This window comes from Pararge aegeria, chromosome 8 (assembly GCF_905163445.1).
Source record: "Pararge aegeria chromosome 8, ilParAegt1.1, whole genome shotgun sequence".
In the NCBI taxonomy this organism is placed as follows: Eukaryota; Metazoa; Arthropoda; class Insecta; order Lepidoptera; family Nymphalidae; genus Pararge; species Pararge aegeria.
In genome coordinates, this window is record NC_053187.1 from 864,860 (window position 1) to 877,429 (window position 12,570).

General features: G+C 35.2%; 1 protein-coding gene across 1 annotated transcript in view; it reads right to left on the bottom strand.

Moving 5' to 3' along the window:
- LOC120625957 (sodium channel protein Nach-like) overlaps positions 1–8,613 on the bottom strand; it is a 28,799-nt gene extending 20,186 nt beyond the window's left edge. The window contains exons 1-3 of the mRNA XM_039893237.1: positions 8,431–8,613; positions 1,660–1,763; positions 935–1,094 (exon numbers count right to left, since the gene is read on the bottom strand). Of these exons, the coding sequence (XP_039749171.1) occupies positions 935–1,094; positions 1,660–1,763; positions 8,431–8,613 (447 nt within the window). The remainder of the gene's footprint in view (positions 1–934; positions 1,095–1,659; positions 1,764–8,430) is intronic.
- Positions 8,614–12,570: the final 3,957 nt, after the last annotated feature.

The window sequence follows — 12,570 nt, forward strand, 5'->3', positions numbered from 1 at the left end:
GGTCAAAAATTAAAAACACTCTTGATTTGTTAAGATTCAAAAGCTTCTAAGAAACGAAAGATCAAAATAACTTTAAAATTGTGCATTATAAAATCAATAACTTATGAAGTTTACCATTTTCCGGCATCCGGCATTACGGAATGAAACGTGCTATGGGAGTGCATAACAGATGAATATGTATGGTGTTCCATATAGCATTTGTTTTGTGTCTGGTTTTTGCAGAGTATATGAAGTCAATTGTAAGAAATCTCTTGTGTGTTTAATCTAACATCGGAGATTAACTTTGTGAGAATATTTCAACAAAAATTCGACGCTCTCAAAAGCCAACTAAGACAAAATAGACATTCTGCAATCGTAAAGGTAATCTAATAATAATAAGTAATAAGTGGATATGGTATTTCCTCAGGCATCTCCGTAAAAATTACCACGCTGGGAAATTATAATGTGTGATTTATGAAGACGACTGATATGCAAATTTACGTGAAATTGTTATATTATCTGCAAATACCGAAGCTATTTTCGATACAAAAAAAAACAGAAATAACGTCTTCATAGGGATGTTGCATATTCTAAAAAGCGGTGATAGCGCAGTGGGTAGGAGCTCGACTTCACTTTCGCGGGGGCCGAGTTCTAATCCCAACACGCACCTCTAACTTTTCTAAGTTATGTGCGTTTTAAGTAATTAAAATATCAATACCTTCAACGGTGAAGGAAAACATCGTGAGGAAACCTGCATGCCTGAGAATTCGACATAATGTTCTCAAAGGCATGTGGAGTCCACTAATTCGTATTGGGCCAGCGTCGTGGACTACGGCCTTAGCCCTTCTCATTGTGGGAGGAGATCCGTGCCTGTGTGTGTACTGGGCCGGTAATGGGTTGATATGATGATAGGGATGCTGAAAATAATTCATATGATAAAATATATAGTTCATACCTCTTCCATTATAGTTTCAACAGTGAAATAGTGTCGCTTCAATATTGCCATAATTTGTGTGAAATTCCTCAATTTACTGATCGATTTGCCAAAATTAGTCAATTCCGGAATACTGCGGTAGAACTCTTCTATTTCTGCTTGCGTTCGGTTGTTGTTTATTCTGTAGAAAGTGAAGTGAAATTAATGAGTAAAACCTTGTTTTTGTAACTTTTCTGACAGTTCAAAACAGATAGCATTCAGAAACTAATTGATTCGCACTTGACCAGTGTTGTGAACTGTGACCAACCCTTTTTAAAACCTCTTTTTGAGAAGGGACATAAGCTCTGTGGTGGGCTGGTAATAAGTTGATAGTGTGTAACGTAATAACATTATTATTTAATTTTATATTGTTAAAATTTACGCGCGGGCAGTCGTTGCATTATGTCGCGAAACTGGCATGAACGCGCGAGGGATGCGGTGCGTGGATCAACTCGCCAACTCGCCTGCGTCTTCTCACTTCGCACGTCACTCGCCAGAGGAAGCAATTTAATTGACGGGTCCCTTTCACCCACGACCTCTAACCTTTTGTGAAATGGAATTTGTGAGGACGTGTTCAATCTTTCAATTACTCTCTGCCTAGAACTGTTACAAGTGAAAATGCGAAATAAGAAATTCCAAATTCCACACAGACCATATATCGTGTTGCATAGTGAAGTGTTCTAGAGTTCTCATTTTGTTATACTTACAAAATTTTAGTAATCGTTTTAGTTTGTTTTAGCGAAACCAAATTGAAGTTGCATATGCTGACGGCGGGGAATGGCACTTGATTTACTTTGCAATTTGCATTAATCTGAAAAGATGAAATTTTTAATATCTCTTTGCATGATCTCTCAAAGAAGATTTTTATTTTGGGCGCTATAACATCAAGATATAATTGTGGTATCCTAACTTAAATACAAAAGTTTTTTTAAATCTCGAACATTGAATTAGGAATTTACAGAATCAGCCATATTGTAACGTTGTCCGTAAACGTTGTCAAATCATTAATTGATATTGTTGCACCCGATTTAGCCTTAATATTTAATAATTGTGTAGATTGTGGTGTGTTTCCTGACTTAATGAAACTTAGTAAAATAGTTCCATTGTTTAAATCGGGTAGACTTCTGACCCCACTAACTTTAGACCAGTATCCGTACTACCCACTTTCAGTAAAATCTTTGAAAAACTCATTTTAAATCAATTACTTTACCATTTTCATAAGTATAATTTACTTCATATTAAGCAATTTGGTTTCACACGGGGTCGCTCAACAATCGACGCAGGTGTTGAGCTAATACAAAACATATTTGAAGCCTGGGAGGAGTCACGTGATGCACTTGGTGTGTTCTGTGACTTATCTAAGGCGTTTGATTGTGTTCAACACGAAACGTTAGTTAGGAAACTACACCACTATAGAATTCAGGGTGTAGCTCTAGACTTAATGAGTAACTATCTACGCGATAGAATTCAGAAAGTCGACGTGAATGGAAAACGGTCGAATGGATCAGTTATGAAAATATGTGTCCCACAGGGGTCTATATTAGGACCATTTCTGTTCCTTATTTACATTAATGACCTTCCTTACCTTGCCAAGGACAAACACGGGATAGTTCTGTTTGCCGATAATACATCACTGACTTTTAAAATAAATCGACGTGAACTAGCTTTTGACGACGTAAACAACTCTCTCGCTAAAGTGGTACAGTGGTTTGAAGCTAATAATTTGGTTCTTAACGGAAAAAAAACCAAGTGTATAAAATTCACTTTACCTATTGTTAAACACGTGAAAACCACTGTACTACTTAATAATGAGGAACTGAAACTGGAGGATACGACAGTTTTTCTAGGAATAACGTTAGATTCTAAACTTCAATGGGGCCCTCATGTAAATAATTTATCGAACAGGCTTAGTTCTGCTGCCTATGCGGTAAAGAAGATACGCCATATGACCGACTTAGAAACTGCTAGACTGGTATATTTTAGTTACTTTCACAGCATTATGTCATATGGAATTTTACTTTGGGGTAATGCTGCTGATATTAGCACTATTTTCGTGCTGCAGAAGAGGGCTGTTCGTTCTATCTACAAAATGGGTCCGAGAGAGTCATTGAGAGATAAATTTAAAGATTTTAAAATAATGACAGTGTATAGTCAGTACATATTTGAAAATTTAATGTACGTTCATAAAAACATTTCTAAATTTAAGAAAAAAAGTGACTGCAATAATTAAACATTAGAAGTAAGAATAAACTTACAGTGCAATATTATACTAGGTTACATAAAATTCATAATTCGTTTAAAGGAAATTGCATACAATTCTACAATAAACTACCAATTGTCATCTTGGAGATGTCTCTTAAAAAGTTCAAAGTTTGTATTAAACGTAAGATTATAGAAAAGTCCTATTATAGTATAAAGGACTACGTAAACGATAAAAAAGCTTGGGTGTAAATTTAATTTTTGTAATTAGAGCAATACTCTAACCAGGTTGCTCTTCTAATAATTTTAAATGACATTGTGAGATGGTGATAACAAAAAATGTGGTCTTATGTACGCATCAAAAGTGCCACCTGTGGGCTTACTTGAAGAAAGATATTTTTGACTTTTTTTTTTACTTTTGTATGCCTTCTGCTATTTTTCTGTCTGGTCTGGTGAGGTCAACCGTGGCTAGTTAACAGCTGGCATAGTGGTTAGCGACCCCGCTTTCTGAGTCCAAGGGGCTTGGTTCGATGCCCACAACTGTAAAATGTTTGTATGATAATAAATAATAAATAAATAAATAAAGTACGACAATACAAACATCGCCATTTAGCCCCAAAGTAAGCGTAGCTTGTGTTATGGGTGCTAAGATGACTGATGAATATTTTTTTTATGGATAACATACATAAATACTAATAAAATACATATAAACACCCAGACTAATAAAATACATATAATTTTATGAGTAATATACATAAATACTTATAATATACTGTTAATCCTTCATGTTTCATGTTCATTGGCGTCCGATTGGCGCAGTGGGCAGCGACCCTGCTTTCTGAGTCAAAGGCCTTGGGTTCGATTCCCACAGCTGGAAAATGCTTGTGTGATGAACATGAATGTTTTTCAGTGTGTGTATCTGTATATTATAAGTATTTATGTATATTATTCATAAAATTATTCACTAATCAGGTTAGCACCCATAACGCAAGCTAGGCTTATTTTGGGGCTAGATAGCGATGTACGATACTGTCGTAGTTTATTTATTTATTACTAGCTGTTGCCCGCGACTTTGTCTGCGTTTGATTTTGTTTTTTGATGTGGCGTTCAATTTAGTTGTAGTTCTAAAAAAGTTTAAAGTATTCAGTATCGCTAAGCCTTAAATGAGGTGTTAGCTGCTGTCCGCTGAGGAGTTCTGTCCTCTATCTCCAACCACATTCATCAGATCTACACAAAGTTTGGGCAAAATTAAACATATTATTATAACCTCTATAGTATAAAAATAATAATTTAAGGTTATAATTTGTCGGAGTTATGGTGTAAAACCGTCCAACACTTTCATCCCCTCTCTCAAAGGAACCGAGCTTAATATCGAGATAAAAAGTATCCTATATTACTTCTAACACTTCCAAGAATATGGGTAAAGTTTCATGAGGATTTGAGAAGATTTTGAGTTTCAAACAAACTTACATTGACATTTATAATATTAGTAAGATAAGATAAGCATAAGGATAGGGATATTAGACTGCATTATAACCAGCCACCAGGTAAGATTGCTGTTAAGGTAGCCCTTAACAGCAATGCTAACATGCAGTAGTTTAAAAAAAAAATGTAAAAGAAAGAAAGAAATGTATCACACGGCCTCATGTGCAGCAAGCCTTATATTAATCGCTTTGGAAATGATTGATGTATACACCGACATAGATTGAATTCGGAGCTCAAACACTTCTGTTAATTAATCTACTTCACATAATAACAATACGTGAGTTCACCCTTACCTAGTAAACTTGAAACATAATTGAGTGAGAAATTAATTAGCGCATTCAAATTTAAATGCAGTGAAATAGATAATTTATCACAGCTTTAGTTGGCGAGAACGAGATCATGTACGTAGACCACAGATGGTTTTGAAAGTAGTCAAGTGAGAATATAAGAAAGAATACTCAAAACCAAGCCATGCCTATGATTTTAATACAATTTGATCGGTATTTACGCATCAGAAGTGCCTTCTATACTTGGGACTTGTTAATCTTATTTATTAATTGCTCCGTTGTTGCGTGTAAAAGGATATAATTTCCATTTATAATCTTAGTGGGCATTCAGCATATGAATTACTGGCTCACTAAAGGGCACGGGTCTCCCACGACACGCCACGACCATTATGGAGATCTCTCAGGCATGCAGGTATCCTCACGATCTTTTCCTGCACCGCGATGTTTTAAAAAAAGAAAGGTTAATTTTTGTTATATTTCCAACTGAAGACGTCTTCTATTAGTATTTATTTACTTTTATTTAAGTATTCATTATATGATAAAGTATATATTGTTACAGCGAGTTTCCCTCGTATTTTATTTGTTTGCAATTACACGTAAACGCTTTGTAATTTTGATAAGAACTTATGGCTTACATAGTTAGACTCATTTTCGCTAATTACGGGTCATTACTATGCCCGTGATCTATGCGTCTACGCATCGCCGTTTTAGGCGATTCAGTTGTCTTTTGAACTCCGCTCTGAGCGAGACGATATTGCTGCCCTCTCTAATTAAGGAGACCGGCCTTGCGCCTCGACAATCTTTGAAGGTGTTAGTGCTGTGAGACTGATTCGCCGTGAAGAAAGACCACCCTGGAGAACGAGTAAATAAGGTAAGTTTTAAGTGGCTGTCAATTTTACTTATCGTGTGTAATTGGTATAGATAAATACTTGGGAATCTATCTATTGCGTTCGTCACCACTCCTCCATATTCAAATTTGTCTTCCGCAAACAAGAAAGTAAAACATATAAATCATCATCATCATCAACAGCCTATTACAGCTGGACTAAAGGCCTCTCCCAACGGGAGTATTTGCCCATCATCACCACGCTGGGCAGACGGATTGGTGATCGCAGTAGATGGTAGTAGTAGCACAGAGGACGCTGCTACCCGCTCTCCGATATATAGATAAACTCCTTAGTCGCCTCGTACGACATCCGCAAGAAGAAGAGGGGTGGTGATAACTGTATTCTGATCTGCCGTAACCACACGGCAAAACATATAATTATTCTTATAATATACAGATAAACACCCAGGCACTGAAAAATATTCATGTTCATCACACACGCAATTTCTTATTATGTGAATAGAATCCACGGCCTTGGACACAAAGCAGGGTCGTCGCCCACTGCGCCTACCGGCTTACAAACAATACCCACCAAATTGACGTTAAGCGGTTTAAATGGTTTTAAACAATTTTATTAAATCATAGTATTCTTTGTTAATTGGTTTATGTATTGATTCAATGATACAGTATGTATGTGTTTTATATTTTGTACCACGTGCTGTTTGTTCTTTTCTTTTTTCCTTATTCTAAGGTTCCTGGCAGAGATTGCTACGGCATAAGCAATACGGCCGCCTTTTGTATTATTCTACTTATATCTTCATGTTTCTGGTTTCTCTTATTATTTATTTATTTTCTGTTACTTAATGTGTTATACAAATAAATAGTAATGATATATATTAAATAATAAATAAATAAATAAATATACTACGACAATACACACATGGCCATCTAGCCCCAAAGTAAGCATAGCTTGTGTTATGGGTACTAAGATGACTGATGAATATTTTTATGAATAATATACATAAATACTTATAGCATAAATATAAACACACTGACAAGCATTCATGTTCGGACACACGTCAACTACACTCGATGTCAATGTATCCCACTAATGTAAATGAAATAAAAGGCATATTAGCAATATTAAAAAGTAAAAGCGCACCAGGACCAGATAATATTTCAGTAGAGTTTTTACAACAATATCAAGAAAAACTTTGCCATCCGATAGAACATATATGTAAACTTAGTCTAATGAGTGGTATATTCCCCAGCAGATTTCGAGAAGCTGCGTTACTCCTATATCTAAAAGCGGTGAGAAAGAGATACCGTCGAATTATAGACCTATCTCACTGCTAAGCACTCTCAGCAAACTACTTGAAAAAGTGATTAATATCCGTCTAGTAAAATACCTAGAGAAGCAAGACTTGCTAGCAAGCAACTAGTTTGGCTTTCGCGCAGGAAAATCCACCGAGGATGCCGTGATATCACTCACCAACTTACTTTCGAGATACATGGACCAGGGAAAGAAGTGTGTGGGTGTATTCCTAGACATAAAAAAGGCTTTTGACACCATTTCTATACCGCTTCTTAAGCTGGAAGATATCGGTGTACGTGGAACACCACTGGACTGGTTTAAAGATTACCTACACGATAGAAGTCAAATTGTGAGGGTTGCAGGTGTTAGCAGTAAGAGCAACATTATAACACACGGGATTCCCCAAGGAAGTACACTTGGTCCTACCCTACTTCTGGCTTACATGAATAATTAATATATGTAAGCTCAATATCAAAAATGGTCATATATTTTCCTTTGCTGATGACATTGTCATCATATTTCATGGATCGACCTGGGATGAAGTAAAAAAGGCTGCAGATAACGCACTAAGGAATATAACCCGTAATCTAGAAAAAAAATTGCAAACCATAAATGCGTCAAAAACTAAATTTCTTTGCTTTAGTATTACCAATCACAGCCACTGCAGGACTTTGTTCTAAAACTACATACTTACCCCTGTAACACAATTAATAGTGAAAGCATGGCATGTACGTGTGACACCTTCGAGAGGACAACCCAAACAAAATACTTAGGTGTCATGAATAGATGAAAACTTAAACTGGCATCCCCAGATTACAGCGGTTGCAAAGAGAGTGAGAAGGCTAATACCTATTTTTAAAAACCTGCGAGATATCGTTGATAAAAAGGTACTTCACAATGTATACACTGCGCTTTGTCAATCGCTATTTTTTTACTGTATTTATTGTATCGCAGCAGCCACCTACATGATAGAAGTGGAAAGAGCACAGAGAGTCGTTATCAAAGTGATGCTTAAAAATTACGGGCAGTCGGCCGTCAAACGAATAAAGCACGTGATATTTTAATAGTTTAAAACGCACATATCGTACAAAACGAAAAGCAACTACTGAGTTTCTTGCCGGTTCTTCTCGGTAGAATCTGCTTTCCGAACCGGTGGGAGAGTCACTACAAACAGACATACTTGACGTTTCCAAAGTTTCTCCTTGAAATAAATGATTTGGATTTTATTAAAAAAAAAAAAACTCGGCCTCCAAAAAGTAAAGCCGAAATCCTAACCATATTTAATAATTGACTTACTGAACTAAGTCTTCGAGGTTTCAACAGGACACAAAATTGTGTTATGATGATAAAAAAATTATAAACTCACCCTGGTTATAATTTGATCGTTTTTGTATGTACCGCTTATAACATACAAATATCCGACAGTTGCTAGCACGTTTGTGACCATAATAACTGTCCATATTCTCAAGCTACGACCTTTCATCCAAGTAAACTGCTGCGTGCCATGCAAAGTGGTTATATTTTCAAAATTTGATTTTGGTTCACACATATTTTTCCCAACTTCCTTCCACTTTAATAGACTATTTTATAATTTTATAAGTGTTTTCACCTACACTTGGAGGATTTATTAATTTTATAATTTTAATGCATATAAAAAATTTCGGAACCGACAGGATTTGAACCTGCGACTCTCTGGCAATCTGACGCTGCGGCTCTCCTAAATGTCGATGCCGAAATTAGTTTATGCCCTTTACATAAATCTTATAAAGACTGTAGGGTCATTTAGTAGGAAATATTGCAGTTTCTATCAACTAATTTCGGTATCGACATCTAGTGTAGAAACCACAGAGTTAAGAACATACAGAAACCGTGTACATGACTAATATTGAGGCATCAAAAACCACTCCACTTTAGTAGTGTTTCTCGAACGGGTGGTTAGGCACTTCACATTCCATTTAGCAATTGACAGTAATTATTTTACCTCTAATGTGCTAAACGTTTACCTTAAAATGGAGAAAATGGGAAAAGTTTGTGAGCTAGCAACATTTGCGAGATGTGCGCGGGGCGTTTTCACGTTTCTTTGACACAATGCAGTGCTTGCGGTAATGGCTGAATGAGGGTTCTGTATGTTCTTTATTTTGTGGTAGTTCCATAAAGAAAGAAAAGCATCTTCCCAGTCGATTGCTATCCACTACGGAATGAATGCTTTTCTTAAAAATAGTCAAACGGGTACATACCAAGATAATATTTGGAAATAAATAAAATATGTACTACGACAATACACACATCGCCATCTAGCACCTATTTTTTCATGAATGAAATTAATACTTTTAATATACATATAAATACCCAGACACTGAAAAATGTCATCGGAAAATGTTTGTTTGATACAAACATTAATCGTGGAGACGGGACTACGGAGGTGCGTGACGTCAAGCTGGATGTCACAAGTAAACTTAAAAGCGGATAGGCTTTCGTATTCATTTTGTACCAACAAATGGTGTGATAATATATACCCGTTTGTCAGTTTTTTTTAAATGTTGATTAACCACGAAAATCTTAGTTTCAAATCCTGAAACGTTGCTGTTAATATTACAGGTCCTATAGTTACTCAAATAAAGCTATCTATTTCCCCAATGTTTTATTATCTATTGTACTTGACTGTTCTCAATCAGAAACAAACCACAACAAAAAAAAACTTTTCAATACTACCATTCCTAACAATCGTAGTTCAATTAATAAGTCATCAAATCAAGTAAGTAAGAAACTTTACATATTCATGAAAGTTACTTTTAATAATTAACTTGCTTTTAATGCATAAGTCAATTTAAACTTCAGGCTCTAAAAAGCATAAGACATCCATGATAAATTTTAACTTGCCTTCACGCTAACATACAAAGTTCAAGTTTTCTTTTAGTTTTAATTACTTATAGTTTAATATAAATATTTAATAATATCGTTTATTTCTTTCATCAAAATTGCACACATAATGAGTTGACGGACTGGCTATCCTAGTTAGGTTTTATCTATATTAAGGATTACCAGCCCTCGCTCCCGGAACCTACATAGACAGATTGAAATTAAGATATTTCTATTATGTAGCTTTAATTGTGACTTTTAAAAAAAAGAAGGAAATAATAAAAATAGTTAGTAAAGTGTGTGTGTGTGTATGAGAGTGTGTGTGTGTGTGTGAGTGAGAGTGTGTGTGTGAGAGTGTGTGTGTGTGTGAGTGCGTGTTTGTGTGTGTTGTGTTATAAGATGTTTGGGGTAGGGTTCAAGTAACAATGACAATCAGGTAAATTAAATTAAAGTTTGAAAGAAATCTTCTGTTTCTTCGTAAGATTTACTAGCAAAAAAGATGTTACTTTATTTTTACACTGAATGGGAAGTTATGAATGGACACTTCTGCGTTAAGCTTATTATACAAGTAGGGGCCCGGAAGGTAGCAAAACCGTTTTGTAAAGGCAAATTTAGGGGTACGCAAGCAGCAAATTTTATTTTTGCGGCGATTTTCGACATTTGTATAAGGTATCTTTTTATGCTTACGTAAGATGACATTTAAAACAAACAGCTGTCTCACACTGAGCACACCACACTCTTTATATAATAAGGTAGTTGGATAAATAATGGGCCGACAAGATGCCACCTTCAGAATAGCCCGCTGTGCAATTTCTATTGGTTTTAAAGTTGTTTTTACACCCCAACAACTGATATAGTACAGAATAATTGATTGGCATAACGCATAGTAAACATTCCGGATTACTAGTGAATTAGCAATGTTTCGAAGATTTTTAAAGATGAAAATTAATTTGCGAACCCTTGTTGTGAGCAAACTAACATGTTCCTTAAATTTAAGATGTTTGTCCAGAACAATACCTAGGTATTTGATTTTGTCAGTAACGCAGTTGCAATTGGCATTGCGCTTATGGGCATGTGAGTGTACTTTAAGACATAATGGCCGTAGGGTCCAAAAAAACGGTTAAAACTTTGTCACTTTTATTCAGATGGTTAACTACGTTATCTGTGAGCTCGAGCACCGCTTCCATAGTGCTTTTATTATTTCTAAATCCGAACTGTTAATAGGAAATTAAGCTAAAATGTTCGAGATAACGAACCAGCCTTTTGCTAACCAATCGCTCCATGACCTTTGACAATGCAGTTAGAATAGCAATAGGGCGGTAATTGTTTATTTCTTTGGTTATTACCACTTTTAAAAATTACGATTACAATAGCCTTTTTGAATGCCGTTGGGAAGATACCCAAAGGCAAAACATTAGTTAAAAATGTGGCAGAGTATTATTGCCAAAATGTGTGCGTACCTTTGACTTTGACTTTGAAGTATTATTGGCGGAATCCCATCGCAACCAGTTGCATCGTTAGCTTTTAAGGAAATAACAGTTGAAGTTGTTTCGTCTGGGCATGTTTGTTCCAGAACAAATGAGGACAAACAATTTACTGTAGAACAAGTTGTAGAATAAAGTTTATGAGGAGAGCTCTGCTTAATATTATGTGCTAGATCTTTACCGATATTTACGAAGAACTTGTTTACATTGTTACATGAGTGTATTATAGAAGAATAACTTAATAATAATTGGGAACTGTGTTCTTTGGGTTTTTAAGTAAAACAAATCTTTTTAAGAGTGTCCTATAATTGTTTAGAAATACCCGCCTTATTAATATCTTGGAGACGTATCTTAACACAAAAAATTCTGTAGCGTTTATAAGTAAGTTTAAGAACTTCATCGCTTGGAAACTTTTTAACTTTTTTATGCATCAGATCCCTATTTCGCATACACCTCAGTAGACCCTGCGTAATCCAGGGTTAATTTATTTAGAAAGCCAACGTTATATACAATGCCTTAAAATTAATTATAAACATAACGATAATATTATGAATTTTACATTGTATACCCCACTTACAGGCTAACTCTGCATGCATCATGAAATATAGACGTTCTTCAATATACAGAACCAAAAACTAAAGAGAATTTTAAAAAATACAAAAAATACTACAAACTATAATAAGAATAAAAATGAAAGATTATATATAATATACATTTTACTAAATTTATTCTTAAACATATTAAGATTCATGTTTTCGAAATCGGTTGCTAGTTTATTATATATTTTTACAGCCATACCGCAAGCACATCTCATATATGTACTATTGCATCGTTTTGCAGTACAGAGCTTGTTGGGATATCTACATTTAGTACTTAGTAAATGTATTTTGGATTTTGATCACTACTTTATATATTATTGTGTATGTTTGTGTTAGAGAGTTTGTGTTTCTTTAGTGTTGGTATAGTATTACACAGAGATACGGAGAATGGTAGCTTGAACTATTTGTACAGTGTGTGCTACATAAATCTAATGTTAAATTAAGCCTAGAACAAGTGGAAACATGTAGTAAAAAAAAGTAAAAAAAAAGGAACATGATTTAAGGTAAAAGATGTTGCAGGCTAAACTAAACCCCGGGTCGGATCGGTTAACAATTTGAGGAACT